This window comes from Sciurus vulgaris (assembly GCF_902686455.1).
Source record: "Sciurus vulgaris genome assembly, chromosome: 12".
NCBI classification, from domain to species: Eukaryota; Metazoa; Chordata; class Mammalia; order Rodentia; family Sciuridae; genus Sciurus; species Sciurus vulgaris.
Genome location: NC_136473.1, coordinates 3,499,303 through 3,517,419, shown reverse-complemented (window position 1 = coordinate 3,517,419; position 18,117 = coordinate 3,499,303). Strand labels below are relative to the sequence as shown.

At 36.5% G+C, this 18,117-nt stretch overlaps 1 protein-coding gene across 6 annotated transcripts in view; it reads left to right on the top strand.

Moving 5' to 3' along the window:
- The window catches only part of LYST (lysosomal trafficking regulator), a 151,348-nt gene that overhangs the window by 90,950 nt on the left and 42,281 nt on the right, over positions 1-18,117 (top strand). For 5 of the 6 annotated variants that reach the window (XM_079106876.1, XM_079106879.1, XM_079106875.1 and 2 more), the window contains 10 exons: positions 28-189; positions 816-1,007; positions 2,122-2,300; positions 5,506-5,712; positions 11,888-12,064; positions 12,653-12,729; positions 13,016-13,204; positions 15,482-15,627; positions 15,705-15,801; positions 16,728-16,789. In XM_079106876.1, coding sequence (XP_078963002.1) covers positions 28-189; positions 816-1,007; positions 2,122-2,300; positions 5,506-5,712; positions 11,888-12,064; positions 12,653-12,729; positions 13,016-13,204; positions 15,482-15,627; positions 15,705-15,801; positions 16,728-16,789 — 1,488 coding nt within the window. The remainder of the gene's footprint in view (positions 1-27; positions 190-815; positions 1,008-2,121; positions 2,301-5,505; positions 5,713-11,887; positions 12,065-12,652; positions 12,730-13,015; positions 13,205-15,481; positions 15,628-15,704; positions 15,802-16,727; positions 16,790-18,117) is intronic. The other variant, XM_079106880.1, reaches the window with a different exon arrangement.

Below are 18,117 nucleotides of genomic sequence, written 5' to 3'. Positions count from 1 at the left end.
TTGACATGCTTTCATGATTTAAACAAGGTTCAATTCCAATGAAGGGTTCCATTATTCCTCATCCACCAAGACGTCATTTTGGTTCCTATGGCCAGCTTCCGATGCCCTTCTCCTTCAACCCATTAAATCAAGAGTCCCCCGCCACGTTTCCTCCTGGATGCGCTACCTGTGTGCTACCCCCCCGAGCAGGTGCAGTAATGGTGCATGAGCACCACTCCAGTCTGTCTGATCTGACCAGGTTTCTCAGGAACTTGTGTAGCACTGAATTCCAGATGATGCTTATGTCCCAAATCACTGTAATAGCAAATCACTGGGCATACGTTCCCCTTTCTGATCTCTTCACTTTACTGGCTAATTTCTGCTTTGTCATCATATACAATTTTCAAGACTATTTTATGAAATTCAACATTAATTATCCAGAAATAGTAACATTCTTACTGAAGTGTGACAACTCTGTTGATGATTCTGAAACACAGGGAAGTGAAACAGTATCTGAAAATATTTCATCAAGACATTCTGAACCACTTATGCCCATCTAATTCTTGGAGTATTCCAGAAGACTCAAGCCTTCAGAAATGACGTTCTTCCTTCTGAACTATATCATGGGCTTTGACGTGGTTATTTTGAACTTCAAGACCAGAAGTACTGTTGCACTTCTTGGAAAAGGGGCAAAGATCACTTTCTTTTAATCATTTTCTTTCCTTTGTGTAAATCCATTTTATAATAAAGAAGTTTGTGTTTTCATGGTCTAATAACCAAAAACTTATAGAGTCTTTTTGATTGTTGTTACCACATTTTAATTTATGTACTTGAAGGTCCTAGAAAATATTCCCTGGCTCAAACGGAATCTCTTCTGACAAAAATGCGCTCAGTGGCCAGTGACGAGCTCCACACCATGATGCAGAGGAGAATGAGCCAGGAGAACCCGAGCCAGGCCACTGAGGCCGAGCTCGCCCAGAGGCTGCAGAGGCTCACTGTCCTGGCAGTCAACAGGATTGTGTACCAAGGTAGGACCATAGAATCATGTTCTTCCTCAGATGGCAAACGAAAAGAGAAGACTTCAGAGGGAACTGTTCAGGTTTCACATTTCTAAACAACATTCTTTTTCTGTTCTTAACATCTGCATTCTTAAAGGAATTTCTTATCTGGAATGAATAGTCTAGAATAAAAGTATGATTTTCAATGTGTTAAATGGAATCCTAGCTTGACCATTGATTTTGGAATAATTTGGCATTTCTAATATTTTAACTTTTCTTTTGAGGTAATTATAGATTCACATGAAGTTGTTAAGAAATAATAGGGAAATCCTGTGTAACTTTTACTCTGTTTTTCTCTAGTGAATCTTGCAAAACTATAGTGTCACTATCAGGATAGCGGCAGGAGTTTGAGTCCAGCCTCAGCAACATAGCAAGACCACAACTCAAAAGTAGGAATGTTATATAGAAAGAAGGGTATGGTAGGTAGCAGATTCATGGAGGTATTGTTGACAGTGCATAAGTAAACCAGAACATCAGGCCGTACACTTTCAATCCACACAATACCCAATTTTTATTTATCCATCATGCCCCAATATACCTGAAAAAAATTTTTAGGTAACCTCAGAAAGGCGGGGGGAAAAAAGAATGATGGTTAATCACTAGAAAAGCATAAAACCCAAGGGGAATGTTTTGTCTTAACTATTGTAATTTACATTTGGGGCAACAGGTTCCCAGGCTAAACTCCAAAACTGAATCAAGGTTATCACATTACTGCATTTAATTGGATTGTACACACAGTGAAACAGTTCTACAAATGTAGCTAATGCAAAGATTTCGAGTCCTTTATGTTTGATTTGTACAAGAATTTAAAAGTTTTAATAATTTTGCAGTTTAACTCATCTTTACTAGCAACTTAAATCTTTCACTTATAATTTCTTGACAATGTATTTTTAAATCTCGGCATTGTTGCAGGTGAATTCTTCTTCTACTGTATTATATGTACTGTGTCTAGTACACCCTCCACATTTATATTGTGATAACTGAATTAGTAATTGCATAGAATATTTTTAAAGGATAATTATCACTTACAATGGTAGGTATCAGTGATTTGACTAATAATTTTTGTCCTTTTTGTAATTCAAAGAGCTTAATTCAGACATTATTGACATCTTAAGAACTCCAGAAAATGCAACTCAAAGCAAGACCTCAATTTCCCAGTCTGAAATTTCTGAGGAAAGTATACATCATGAACAGCCTTCTGTTTTCAATCCATTTCAAAGAGAGATGTTCACCTACCTGGTTGAGGGATTCAAAGTGTCTATTGTAAGTAAATTACTTGGAAAATGTTCATTCACCCAAAAGTAATAGAGGTTTTATGTGAATGTACAACATTTCCAAAATCTATTTCTTTGTGCTCTTTCAGAGAACTTTCTGAAACTCGGACAACTTAAAGTTTTAATAATCAAGTAATATACATTGGTGATTCACCCATTCCAAAAATGACTCACCTCATGTAACCTTGGTTTCTAGGTCTGTACCCTGAAAGCCCTTTTCTAATATTGTAGTCTAGAAAGATCATCATCAGAAAAGAGGAGCGCTTTGATTTTGTTTTTTGTTTTTAGATGAACTCAATACTGTATTTGTTTACTTTTAATGTGGTGATGAGGATCAAACCCATGCCTCACCCATGCTAGGCAAGTTCTCTACCACTGCACTACAACCCTATCCCGTAACAGCCTATTTTTAAAGAACTTTACTTCTAGCCACACTCTTTTGAGTTTCTGAATTTTAAAGTTTAGATCATGGAGTAAGCATATCTAACACCTTAAAAATTACCTAGAGGATACTGGGAGTGTCAGGCTTCATTTATTGTTATCACACTTGGTCTTCCTTGGGTCACTTACCGATGACCATGGGGAACAAATCAGTCAGTTCATGCCATAGATACCCAAGATCGATCCAGTTCTAGCAGAACTCATAAACAATGACTCTGGCAATCTCTAAATCTAAATTAGGTTTTAGCGTCTGGCTCCAGACAGCAAAACAAAACAGCAGGTTCACCTAGACACACAATTGAAACAACCTAGTTGGTCATTTGTTAGGGAAAATTGATAGTCAGTGTCTATACATTCTTAACTTGTGAATGTTATGCTCAATATTGTGGTACTAATTCCTTATTATGAATTCTTTCCCTTTTCTATTGCAGTGTGAAAGTGGGCGTGTCTGCCATTGCTCTCTGATAATTTTGTTTTGGTTTAATTTTTAATTTACAGTGCTAAACCCTTGGTAATTTTTTAAATGGTATAGGACTTTAGCTTTTTCATCCATCTTTCTCTTTTTTCTTGACAAAATATGTATAACATAAAAATTAACATTTTAACCACTTTAAAGAGCACAAGCTCATGTCATTAAGTGTTCATGTTTTGTGTACCATCTCTAGAACTTTTTCATTATCTCAAACTGAAATTCTGTTCCTATTAAACAAAACTCCCATTACCCACCCCCAGTAACCACTAGTCCACTTTTAGTTTCTGTGAATTTGACTATTCTAGATGCCTCATAAAAGTGAAATCACATGACATTTGTCCATTTGTATGTGGCTTATTCCATTTAGTATACAGTTTTCAAAGGCTGAGGATATAGCTCAGTTGGTAGAGTGCTTGGCTTACAAGCACAAGGCCCTGCGATCAATCCCTAGCACTGCAAAAAAAAAAAAAAAAAAAAAAAAAAGCATGCTGTTTTCAGGGTTCACCCATGTTCACCCATGTTGAAAAATGTGTAGGCACTTGACTGCTGTTTAAGCCTGAATAATATTCCATTGTATGTATAAACTACATTTTCATACATACATTCATTAATGGACATTTGAATTGTTTCCACTTCCTGGCAATTTTGAATAATGCTGCTATAAATGTCATTGCATGTCCATCTCAAACTCTTTCTAACTTTGAATATTGTCTTTCTAACTTTGATATTATTTCATTGAATAAATTGTTCATTCCTTTGGCTTGTTTCTCTAGGCCTTCCTCAATCCCAATAATTCTTAAATTTGGCCTTTTCATGATATCCCATAGTTCTTGTAGATTCTGTTCATGATTTCTTACCATCTTCTCTGTTTGTTCAACTTTGTTTTCAAGGTTAAATATTTTGTCTTCAATGTCTGAGGTTCTGTCTTCCAGGTGTTCTATCCTATTGGATATGCTTTCTATGGAGTTCTTAATTTGGTTTATTGTTTCCTTCATGTCAAGGATTTCTGTTTGGTTTTTTTTCAATATCTCTAACTCTTTATTGAAATGATCTTTTGCTTCCTGTATTTGCTCTTTTAACTGTCGATTGGTGCGATCATTCAATGCTTGCATTTGCTCTTTCATCTCATCGTTTGCTTCTCTGATCATTTTAATTATGTACGTTCTGAACTCCTTTTCTGTCATTTCTTCTGCCATACTGTCATTGGGTTTTATTGATGTAACATTGTTTGCAGCATTTTCTTTCCTTGTTTTCTCATATTGTTCAGGTATCAGTGGACCGCTGAGATATTGCAGATTTCCTCTATTGACTTACAATGTCCCTGAAGATTTCTATATATATCCCCCCTTAGCCTTCAGTAGCCTGAAGTCTTGGAGGAAGTTGATAATGCGGTGCTCCACAAGGAAGCTGCCTCTCTAGGAGTGGTGGCCTTCAGGTGGGGTATAATCCCTGCTAGTGGGCAGAGGTGCCTCCACTTGTTGACCAATGGTCATCCAAAGGGGACCTAGGCTGCGGGCTGAGGCAAGGCCTGTTTGGGCCTGAGTCTCTAGTTTTACCGTCCTTGTGGGGAAACTTCACCCGCCAGGGAAGACTCACCCGGTGGGGAGGTCTCGCTGGTCAGTACCCTCCTAGAGGTTCCCCTCAATTTACAGCTACCGCCTGGGCTGGGCTGCCTTCCTCTGCAAAGTTCACAGGGGCCCGGCCCTACCTCCTGGGCCTGGGAGCCTCACCCTTCGCAGATGAATCTCCTTAGGCTGCCCCTCCTCAGAGAATCTGCCTGCAGGCCTGGAACCTTCGCTCCGCCCTAAGCCTGTCTCTGTGCGGCTCTTCCACCCAGAAGCCTCCTAGATCCTGGGACCCTGCTCTGCACCTAATCGCCTGGCTATGCGGCCCCTCCTCTGAGCAGCCACCTGGGGCCCCGTACAATCGCTCTGAGACCCAGAGACCTGCCACACGCCTCTTCCTCCAGACAGCCGCCCAGTATTCCGGTGCGGTCACTAGGAGTCCAAGAAACTCACTGCGTGCCTCCTCCTCCCACCAACCACCCGTAGCCCTGGGCAATCAATCACTCCGAGTCGAAGTGACCCTCCCCGTTTCTTCTCCTTCTCCAGATAACCCCCCGGGTGTTCAGGAGCGGTCGCTCTGTGAATATTGTTTTAATTCTAGAATTTTTAAAAATCTAGACTGAAACATGCTCCATTACCTTTAGGGCTGTATGAGGTTTGTGTATTATTACTTAAGAAGTCTGATCCTAACTAACTCACTCCTATCTTGATTTAAGGGTTCAAGTAAAGTCAGTGGTTCTAAGCAACAGTGGATTAAAATTTTGTCATCTTGTAAGGACACCTTCCGAATGCAGCTTGGAAGACTACTTGTGCATATTTTATCACCAGCCCACACTGCACAAGAGAGAAAGCAAATATTTGAAATAGTTCATGAACCAAATCATCAGGAAATACTTCGAGACTGTCTCAGCCCAGCCCTACAAGTAAGTAGCTCAGCATTTGATAAAAGTTTTTAGTGAAATGTAAAGTTTTTCAAAACAAAAACTGAAATTAAACTGTACTTTTATGACTAATGTCATGAATATAATATTCTTACCAAACTATTAACCTGAGGTCTTTCTTCAGATTCTTTTATGAAAGCTTGGTTTGGTTTCTCTATGTTTATTTTCCAATCTTTTTTCAGTGTTTAAATTAGGAAGTTCTGTGTCTGAGTTCTTATAAGTCCTTTGTAATTTATTATCATATCTTGAAGGGTTTTTTTATATAACTTTTTGGAGGCCTTTTTAAAAGTATTTCATTATCTATGAAACACCTATACTGAGTATCTCAAGCAAGTACCTACAACATATTTTTTTAAATGTTGTCAGTTATGATAGAAAAAACTTTTTGATCATTTTCATTGATCAGAAGCAGTTAAAAGAACTTTTAGAACCTAAACTTAAATTCTAATATCTTAAGAGTGATCAATGGAACCAGGCATGGTGGTGCATGCGTGTACTCGCAGTGACTCAGGAGGCTGAGGCAGGAGGATCACAAGTTCAAAGCCAGCCTCAGCAATTTATCAAGACCCTAAGCAACTTAACAAGACCCTAAATCATAAAACAAATAAAAAGGGCTGGGATGTGACTCAGTGGTTATGTGCCCCTGGGTTAAATTCCTAGTATAAGAAAAAGCAATCAATGGAGAGTTTAAATGGCATATTAAACCATTTTGGAGGTCTGCTAAGTAGTTTCTTATGAAATTAAACATATGTGTAAGTCGTGACCCTATTATGCAATTTTCTGATATTAACCCAAAAGAAATTAAAATGTATGTCCATAAAAAGACTTGTACAATACTATTCACATCAGCCTTTTACATATTAGCCAAATCCTGGAAATAACCTAAATATCTACCAGTAGGAAAATGTATAAACAATGTGTGATGTGTTTATACAATAGACTATTGTGCAACAATAAAAAGGAACAGACTACGAATAGCCCTGCCCTTATGGATGAATCTCAAAAACAGCTGAGTTGGTGAGGGGGCAGCCAAGCACAAACGACTGCACAGCCTGTGATTCATTCATATCAAGTCCAAGAACAAGAGAAGCTAAGATATGGTGATAGGATTCAGGAGAGCAGTTGTCTCTGTGGAAGAGACGGTGAGAAAAGGAACTGCCTGGAAAGGGTCATGAGGGAAGTTTCTAGGTGATAAAAGTACGATACAAATACCCCGTTTTAGGTAGTGGTTAGGTAGAGTAGAGGAAGGAGCATGGGGGAGGGGAGGAAGACAGGAGGGAAGGGGGATCATGAATTGAAATCAGATTCCGTGCATGTGTGTGTTTGTCAGGATGAACCCAACTACTATGTATGACTGTAAAACTCTAATTAAAAAAAAAAAAAAAAAAAAACCCTAGAAATAAGCACTTAGTGTCTGTAGATTATGTTGTATGTAACTTGTTCCTCAATAAAGAAGTTAATAGATGACATATTTAAAAAGAACAGGCATCCCTTTTAATACCCAGAAAACCTAAATACTTCGTATTAGGGTCAAGACTGTCGTGGAGAATACTCTGGTGCAGTCTTTCCGGCATGGAGACTCTCTCAAGGGCACTGAGGACCCTGACTGTCTCCCTTTACCCAAGACAGCATATTGTTTCCTGTGACCCCACAGTTAGTTCCCTTCTATGGAAATTTTGAGGTGGTGTTTTTTCTTCCTGTTATTCAGCAATGTTTCCATCCACCAAGAATCAGTGCTGGTGTAAACAGTCCTCTTTCCCCCATCACTCGCCTCCTCCTCTCGTCCTGTGTCAGTGACATCATGTTGGACTCAGCTTGAAACACTGACCTGTTGTTGACTTCCTTCTAAATCCATTTCATCGCCAGGCAGTCACTGTGTCTCTCAGATGCAGCCCTTCTCTGTAGTCTGCCTTCCAGTCTAGTTCAGTCTTTTGGCTCACTGTGATAACCTCCTTGCCATCTCCACACCAGCTTACTGCACTTGATTTTTTAAAAGCTTCTTATGGGAACTTTCAAACATAGCTAAAACTTGGGAGAATCAAAAAAGGGCCCCATATGACATTAACAAGCTGTGGTATTTCTTGGTAGTATTTTGAAGCAGGTCTCAGGCATATAATCATTTCACCTATAAATACTTCAGTTTGTATTTATAACTGGTAAAGACTTTTTTACTTGCCACTCTCAGCAATATTAATAGGGTTCTTCATTACCATTTAATACCCAATCAGTATTGAAATTTTCCCAATTTTTTTTATAATTAATTTGCTTGATTCTGGATCCAAGCAATGCCCACATATTACATTTGTTTGATGTCTTGATATTTTTAATCTGTATCAATTATCTTCCATCATTATTTTTTTCAGGGTCATTTGTTCTGTAGAGTTTCTTACATTGCAGATTTCCCATATGGACAATATCCTGTGGCTCTAGGTCTACAGGCTGAACTGGATTCTGATATTCTTATATTTTCTCTTACATCAATGCAGGAGGCACAGCCTGTCTGGTTGCTCTGCTTTGCAGGATGGTGTCAGTCTGACCTATCCATTCTGAAGCTTCCCTCGATCTTGAACCTAATAGCATTTCCAGTCATTAATGATAACTGCCAGATTCTGCTTTTCCACTAGGAGTGAGAAAATAGTCATTTCCCTGAGTTTCTCATCCCATTACCATCAATTTGTTCTAATTCTTCATAGATAAAAACTTTCCCTTATCAATTATTTGGCTACCTTAAAATAGAATCAGTGAAGGAAAGGCAGGATAAATGCTTGTTTCTACATTTTTTAATAGTGCTGAGGGTGGAACCCAGAGCATGGGGCAAGCCAGGGAAGCATTCTACCATTGAGTTATACCCCTATCCTGTGTTTCTTTTCCTATTTATTTAATTTTAAAGTAATGATTTGATTCCCTTTTAGCCTCTAACTTTTGTATTGTTTTAATTTGGGGGGATCTTTATGGACTCAAGTATTTTAAAATATATTTTATGTGTTTTAATCCATCAAAGTTATTATTATTTGATATTCAAACTAAATTGAAACTTTTGTGTCCCTTTAACATGGCCTTTTCCACTTTTTGCAAGTTAGTAAGATGAAACTCCTTGTTTTCTGGCACAGAATAATGTCCAGGCCTCCTATATATTTCCTTTCCCATGACTGGAACTACATTCCTCAGAAACCCCCGTTCTTCCTCACAAGATCTTAGAATTAAGAGACTACAATTCTAGGGACTAAGTGCATTCATTTCCACTAGCTTTTCATTTCTTCTCAGTCAGTTTAGTGGACAAAGCTACGAAATAGGTATTTTTTAGAAAGAAAAGGAAATCATGAATTCATCTGATACTTTTTGTGGATTTTGTATTTGTATTTCTTTTTATTAATGTTGACAATTTTAGTTCGTATGACATTAACATAATTACTTGCTTTATTTTTCTACATATGTAACATTTTCAAAATAAGATTGTCACTAACATTAGTTATAATTAGTGACAATAACTAATATTACCGCTAATAACAATCCCATTAGATGTAACTTAAGATTTGTTTGTGGTTCTCTGTTCTTAGGTTAATAGGAGTGTACTTTGAAAAGGAAGTATTATAAAATCACTTAAAATAGTTTAGTTGGTTATGCCATCAACTTTAACCAACAACTGGGTTCTTTTTATTTTCTATTTTTACAGATTCCATTGGGGTTTTGTTTGATTTTTAATCATATGACATGTCTACATGGCTCCAAAAGCAGAATTGTGCTCCAAAACCAGCACATTCAGAGAGGTTCTGGCTTTTACCTCTGCCCTCCCCTCCTTTCTTTCTCCCTGTAGGTAGTGTGTTCATTTGTCTTACTTCTGTTAAGGTATAACCAAGTCTGTCCACAAACACACCCACACACCTCTGTCAGTATCACCTCTTCCACTCAGCCTGTGGAAGATAGTGAGCTGGAACCTCTTCTTCTGCCCTTGCTTGCTTCACTTAAGAGTGTGCCTGGAGGTCATTACCTGGTGGTGTAGAGATCTTTCTGCCTGCGTACCAGATATGCTCCATCTATAGTCTGCGTGGTTCTTAGTGCCCCACACTGTCTGCTATTACAGATCAGTTTGTAGCCTCCAGTCTTTTCTAGATAGTTCTGTCACTCCTCGTGTGACTTCTTCACATCCTGGATATGCCTACTGCCATGCTGCTTTATGCACAGTACCCTCTCCTTTGTCCACGAACACCTTCCACCTATTCATCCTTATACCTAGCTCACTCTGTAGCTCCTTCAAAACTATCCTCCCTTTGTATAGTCCACCCAGAACTCTTACTTCTGAGAACCTTCATTGATTTTTTTTGTTTTATGCACTTTAGCATTATATTATTTTCTAAGGATACATGTTTAACAGATTTAGTTCCTTTTAAGCTAGTCTTGCTACCATTGCCAAGGCTGATCTCAAGCTCCTAGTCTCAAGACATTCTCCTGCCTCAAGCCTCCCAAGAAATCTGGTTTTTGAGGGCTGATTAAAAAAAAAAAAAAAAGTTTGCATCTGTTCCCAGTAACACCTTTTATAGTCCCAGAAACTATAATCAATAAACAATTGAGATGTTAAAATGAGATATTAGAAACAACTTTAAGAAAATTCTGTTTCTTGGCATAGTCAGAATGAATAAAAACATTTCTGATTAGTCTTTCAAGATAATTTTAGAATCCTAAATACTAAACTGAAATATTTTACAAGTTATATCAAGAATGTTACTTTTAAGACACACATGAAAATATTCCAGTCATTTACCATTTTTCTTTATTTGCCAACTCTTCAAGCTTTTACTCACACAGCTTCTGTTCCTTTTCCTCTTTTGGTCCGGTGGCAGCTGTCTTGTGACTAATGCAACTAGACGTTGCTTTAAAATGAGCTTTGCTGTTTTCACCATTGCATGTGTTCATCTTACACTTTGGGGAAATTACATGATGCGATTCCGCGTGTTGATTTGAATATTACCCAAAATGTAATAATTTCCAGATCCATCTGTTGACATTTAATACTGTTCACAGTTTAAAATGTCATAAAACCAAATACAGTGGTATTTGTATCAATGCAGAATTTTAAAGTAAAATGTATATGTTTAAATTGTTGACAAAATTAATATTTTGTATACATATTACCATCTGATACGATACCCATAGCATGGAAGGACGGCTTTAAAAAGCATGCTCCAGGGCTGGGGATATAGCTCAGTTGGTAGTGCTTGCCTCGCGTGCACAAGGCCCTGTGTTCAATCCCCCAGGACCGCAAAAAGAAAAAAAAAAAAAGCATGCTCCAAGTTGGGTTTCAGTTTCCACTGCAAAGGACAAGTGTCATTACCTTATGAAATGCTCTAATTCTGGTTGAGAGTCTGCCCATAGAAGACTGACCCAAACCATTCCCCCGGACATGCATGTGCAACTCAGTGCTCAGATCTCACTGGCTCCGGGGCTTTCCACCTCTTACACTCCCTGAGAGCAGTGAATAAATGAACCAAGATAGGCTTTTGTTCTGGAAATTTCACCAACTTCTCTTCTACTAAGCAAAAATCAAAAGGAAAGGAATGGATAAGCATATTTCTTTCACTTTATGGTTTAAAGGAGTTTCCCTTCCTTCTGTGAGAAAAACTAAGAAGTCTTTTCCTCTATTCTCAGCTGTGTTCCCGTGTCTTGTATTCCATTAACAAATCCTCTCCAAAATTCTGTCCCCATAAGTTAGCTAGTGGGCTTCTTTTCAACCTCTTAAAATGGAAAATGTCAAATATACAGAGAGAAAGAGAGAATAGTATAATGAACACCATGTCACATCACCTGGATTTAACATTCATTAATGTTTTTATCATATTGGAGTCATGTCTTCTTTTTCTGAGTTACTTTAAAGTAAAATACAGAAATGGTGGCATTTTCTACATTCTTTGTTTAAAAGGCGTTTTGTTCTGCAATCATAACGTTATTACACCTAACAAAATTAGCAGTAATTCTCTAATGTTATCAAACATCCAGTGCATAATTAAATTTTTTCATTTGTCCCTGGAAATACCTTTTATATCTGATGTATTCAGATCAGATTCAACTGAATGAATCTAGCAATTTAATTTAATTTACTATCAAAATAATTTAAATGGAATAAAAATTCTTTATTACTAAAAAAAATATTATTTTTTTAAAGCATGGAGCCAAGTTAGTTTTGTATTTGTCAGAGTTGATACATAATCACCAAGACGAATTGACTGAAGAAGAACTAGACACAGCAGAACTGCTTATGAATGCTTTAAAATTATGTGGTCACAAATGCATCCCTCCCAGTGCATCGTCAAAACCAGACCTTATTAAAATGATCAAAGAGGTGAGTCAGTGGAACCGTGATTGTTTCCATTACCATTGAATAATTTTTACTGTCGTATAATTTTTAGAAGATTGAAAAATGTTTTAATTATAGAGTGTCACTGATGGTTAACTTGAAATGTTTTTTTGTTTGTTTGTTTGTTTTTTACTATATGGTACTTTTTCACTTTGAGAGAAAAAAGTAGGTATTTTAAGGAGCTGTTTATTCTCTGTAGTCTTCCTCATCCATTGTCAGTAACCTTCAGTGAAGGGAAGATTTTTATGGTGACGAGCAAGTTGATCCATACCTTGAGTTATGGGATCTTAAGTGAAAAAGCAAAATAAAGGAGTAAGTGGCATAGTTACTTCATCAGATCTAGAAGCCTGGGGAACTCTTGTACCCTATTTTCTGTAACCCAAATAACACAGTAACAAAGGAGAATTCTAGCATTACTTAAGGGGCTTATATATTTTAATATTCTGGTCTCCTAAGGATATTTTTTTCTTGGGTTAATTTGGTTTTAAAATTAGTTTCTTGCCTCCATGCCATAACATTGGCACATGATGAAAAATAAATTTTACATAATATATTATCATACAAATCTTTTAGGAACAAAAGAAATATGAAACTGAAGAAGGTGTGAACAAAGCTTCCTGGCAGAAAACAGTTAATAATAATCAGCAAAGGTAAGATTTTATGTGTTCCAAAGTCACATCCTGTACAAATCATTAGTTCTCATGTATACTTTTAGCTTTTCTGGTTTGGTTTGGCTTTTGGTTTTCTGAGGTTTTGGGGGCCGGGTGAGGAGTATTTTGCAGTGCTGGGATCAAACCCAGGGCCATGTGCATACCAGGCAGGAATTCTAACACTGAGCCTCACCCCCAGCCCTCCTATGAACTTTCAGTGTAAAAATACTCTGTTTTGATAAGTATTTAATATTCTGTATACACTTAGAGACGATCTTGTTTTTAGTCTCTTTCAGCGTCTCGATTCAAAATCAAAGGATATATCTAAAATAGCTGCAGATATCACACAGGCAGTGTCTCTTTCCCAGGGAATTGAGAGAAAAAAGGTGATCCAGCACATCAGAGGAATGTACAAAGTTGACCTAAGTGCCAGCAGACACTGGCAGGAGCTCATTCAGCAGCTGACCCACGACAGGTGAGCAGGGGAGGAGGGCCAGGCTGTCTGCCTGCGGGTTTGTCAGTAGGTGCTAAGTACTGATTGCATGCAAATTTACATTCACAGGATTGGTCCCTAGTTTAAATGTTTTTTAATTTTGGAGGACAAATGTAATGGAGGGGCATTAGTTCTTTCAGATGGCAAAATTGATGGCAAAATTTTAAAATTGGTCTTTGTAAAAGAATAGAAAATCACTGAAATAGGATATTTGAAAAAATGGTCTTTTTCTAGCTAAGACTTGATTAATGTGATTTAAAAGATGCATTATGAGTACTAAAAAGAGGGGAATATAGTATTATTTTCTAAGTTGATAAAGATAACTGATTTGTATGACTTGGGATACTAAAATATAATAACCATTATATACTGAGATAAATTATAGGTAGATGAAGAATTTTTAAAAGTTCATAATGTGGAAGAAAATAGTATATCAACTCTGAAGAGTAGGTAACTTTCTAAGCTCTAATGCAGCAGAAGAAACTGGAAAGAAATCATTGGTTTTGAACTTTAATTTTTTGCTAGTGGAGTTAAAGATGAAAAAGCATTGAAGTTTATTTTCAGCAAATTTATCAAAGAGTTTTTTATTGTTTGGAAACCTTAAGTATATTTGAAAGTAAATTATCACAGTTCCTTAAGCTTGAAAGAGCAAAAGACATGAACAGCACATATACTAAAACTGGAATGATACAGAGAAGGCTGGCATGGCCTCCACTCAAGGATGACACATGAACATTGCATGTTAAAAAAAAGAAATGGACATATTCTTCATGTGAAACAACTAGAGTTCATAAACAAATGGGAAAGTATTCAGTACTGCTGGAGGCTAATTAGATTTTTTTAAAAGACCTTTTAGATACCCCATTTTACTTTTCACATTAAAAATATTTTTTTCAGTGGGCTAGGTTTTAGCTCAGGGGTAGAGCACATGCCTAGCACACATTAGGCACTGGGTTTGATCTTCAGCACCACATATAAATAAATAAAATAAAGGTATTGTGTCCATCTACAACTAAAATTTTTTTTTAATTTTTAATTTTTTTAATTTTTTCTCCATAGCAAGATATTAGCTGAGAATATGAACTGTCCTTGAATCACGGGTCTGGTGGCATTGTACAGTGTGACAATTTATGTCAGAACCCAAAAAACTCAAAAAACATTCCTTTTTTTTTTTTTGGTTTTGTTTTTCTTTTTGTACTGGGGATTGAACTCGGAGGCTCTTAATCGCTGAAACTTACCCCAAGTCCTTTCTATTTTTTTGTTTTGAGACAGGGTCTCACTGAGTTGCTGAGGCTGGCTTTGAACTAACAATCCTATCTCAACCTCCTGAGCCCCTGGGATTATAGGCGTCTACTACCACACCCGGCTTCCCTACAAACATTTCTGTCTCTAGAAGTGTTTTAGTGATTCTGTCCTAAGGAAAATATTATATATATATATATATATATATATATATATATATATATATGAATAAACCTAAAGGTCTCCATCTCTGTATCATTCATGTTAGTGAATTGATTGGAAAGAATCTAAATGAAGAGTACTAGAAACATGGTTAAATACATCATGATGCATCCACTCAGCATGATATTCAGCAGACACTTGAAAGATGATAATAAAGGTTATACTGTATTCAGTAAGAGAAGGCAGGACATAGAAATATATATGTAATAACTGTAACTACAAATTAAAAACAGATGCATGTTTAAAAATGAAAGAAACTAAAGTTTAGGGTTAAGGGTAATTTTTTTCTCTTATTTCTAAAAATATATTTAATATTTAAAATTTTTGTCAACTAAAATATATTTATTTTAAAACATTTTGTATGTGACATATATCACAAAAAGAAGCTAATTTTTTACATTGGATAGTAGACACAATAGGAAATGTAAAAGTTAATTTGTAAAAAGCTTTTTCATTAGTTAACCATATAAAATCTAATGTGTTCTGTTGCTAAAGTGTTCATAGTTGTGGTGATATGTGCTTTTTAAAAACTGAATAGACACAAGAAACTAGAAGCAGAGGTTGTGTCAGAGGGGGAGGTCAGAAATGGGGACTCAGGAGCAAAAGGACACACATTTTTTACATTATTCTTTTGTTCTTTGTATATACAGTCTCTGGCCTAAATATCTAAATACTAGTTTTTTAAATTTAATAGATCCATTGCGATTTATTTGCTCAGTTTCTATAGTGATTTTTTAAGACGATAAGTCGTTGGGTAGCCGATTAAAATGTTCTTTTTTGTTTTTTTATTTGCAGAGCTGTCTGGTATGACCCCATCTACTATCCAACCTCATGGCAGTTGGATCCCACAGAAGGGCCAAACCGAGAGAGGAGACGTTTGCAGAGATGTTACTTAACTATTCCAAATAAGTATCTCCTGAGAGATAGACAAAAATCAGAAGGTAATAGTGGCTTCTTCCTCAGGATGTGAATATGGCAGTAACAGGTCATTAGATAATATGTACGTTTTCCTCAACAGATGTGGCCAAACCGCCACTCTCTTACCTATTTGAAGACAAAACTCATTCTTCTTTCTCTTCTACTGTCAAAGACAAAGCTGCAAGTGAATCCATAAGGTAAATTTGAATCCATAGACATTACTTTCTTGTGACTGTATAGTAGTTTTTTGTAGGATTGCTGTTAATATTAATTTTTTATAATGCTGTGATTTTAAGAAAAGTCCTAAACAAGAGAGGCTTGAAACAGGACAAGGTTGAATAGCCATATTCCAAGTGGCATTACTGATAGCAGTCTGTTGCATCTCAGTTATATTCTGTCTGACCTTTGTTCACATACTTATATTTTGTAGTCGAATTTTTTAATAGCTTTGTAGAGTAGGTAGAGCTGTTGGAGGTCTCTATAGGCAATATATTGTAGCAATTAAAGGTTCAAATTCCAGAACCTACTTCTCCTAGTTTTCTGATCTTGGGCAAGTTACTTAACCTCTCTCCCTCAAATTTCCTTACCTATTAAATGAGGAAAATAAAAATACCCAAGTTTTCATAACATCGGGTGTTATGTGTGTCAGTATACATTAACTATTAAGAGTATTATCACCGCGGTTGCTGTGGTCGCTATTATTATCATGCCTATTTTATATATTAAAAAACTGAGCTTCAAAAAAGATAAGGGACTTGACAAAAGAACAGAGAACATAGTTCTGATTCCAAAATCCCCTAGAATAACTCTATGTATGACAGTGGCCTCAAACAATATCTGCTTATTTACTGAAAATCTGACACATTGAAATCTCTTTTACATAACCAGATCCTTATGATCCTCATACAGGTTATAGGAATTATAAGCATTTCTAAAGGGTTCAGTCTTTTCCTCTTCTCCTGGTATGTTAAGAAATGGTGCTTATTGTCCTGTGGGCTTTGACAAGATACCTCATGCTATTGAAACACAAGTCTGCTTTGCTGAAATCTTTCACTAGATAAAACTTACACTCTAAAAGTGGTCAAAGCATTTAATCATAACAATTTTAAATATGTTTTACCAGAGTAAATCGAAGGTGTATCAGCGTTGCACCCTCTAGAGAGACAGCTGGTGAATTGTTGTTAGGTAAGTCAATTTTGAAGCATTTTATGCAGTGCATTCTTAGATAATTTGAAGTGTTTTGACACATTTCCACTATATCAGATAATACCACATCGGATATGACATTACATAGACAATAGTTTCCTATTATCTGCAGGAGATACATCATAGACCCCGAGCGTATGCCTGAAACCATAAATCGTGCTGAATCCAGTATATACTTTTTTTCCCTAAGTATGCTTACCTATGATAAAACTTTGTAAATTAGGCACAGTAAAAGATTAACAACAGTAACATAATAAAATATAGTAATGATAATATTTTATAATAAAAGTTATTTGAATAACTCAAAATATTTTATTGTACTTTCATTTTTTTCACTTGGATGGAAACACTCAGTTTCTCTTTGGCACATCTGAATTTCTAGCATCACCATTCTTTTGCTTTGGGGCCACCATGAAGTTAAATAAGTGTTATTTGAGCATAAGCACTGTGGTACCACAAGAGTTGATCTGACAGCTGATGTGGCTAATAAGTAACTCACGGCCAGATAGCACATACAGCGTGGATACATTGAACATAGGAATGATCCGTGTTCCAGGCAGAATGGAGCAGGACAGTACAAGGTTTTATCATGCTGCTCAGAATCACGTGTAGTTTAAAACTTATAAATACGTCTTATTTCTGGAATTTTCCATTTGATATTTTTGGACCATGGTTTACTGCAGGTAACTGCAGCCACAGAAAGCACAACTACTGATAAAGGGAGACTACTATAAGGCATATAACTTATATATTATAAGGAATTGCATCTTGCCCAGGCACAGTGGTGCACACCTATAATCCCAGGTACTCAGAAAACTGGGCAGGAAGATCACAAGTATAAGACCAGGCTGGGTATTAGTGAGACTCTGTCTAAAATAAAAAATTTAAAGGGCTGAGGTGTAGCTCAGTGTTAGAACACCCATGAGTTCAACACCCAGAACTAGAAAGAAGGAGGGAAGGAAGGAAAAGAGGGTGGAGGGACAGAGATGACATTTGGTTTCTAAAAAACACATAAAGATTGTAATTTTAATGAAGTTGCTTTCTTCATATGTGTACATTTTTATTTCTAATCATTCCTTTTATAATATACCAATTTAGACTTTTAAAATAAAACTATATTGATATACTTACATTTCTACTATTTTAACAGATGTACATAAGAGATATATATATATATACACACCTTGATATTTTTCATAATTTTTATTCCTTCTTGTGCTTCTGAAAGACCAAGATTGTCAGTTCATAAATACTTGTACAGTTGCATTTGCTGGGGAATTTTTTTTCTCAAAAAATGAAGAAGTGGT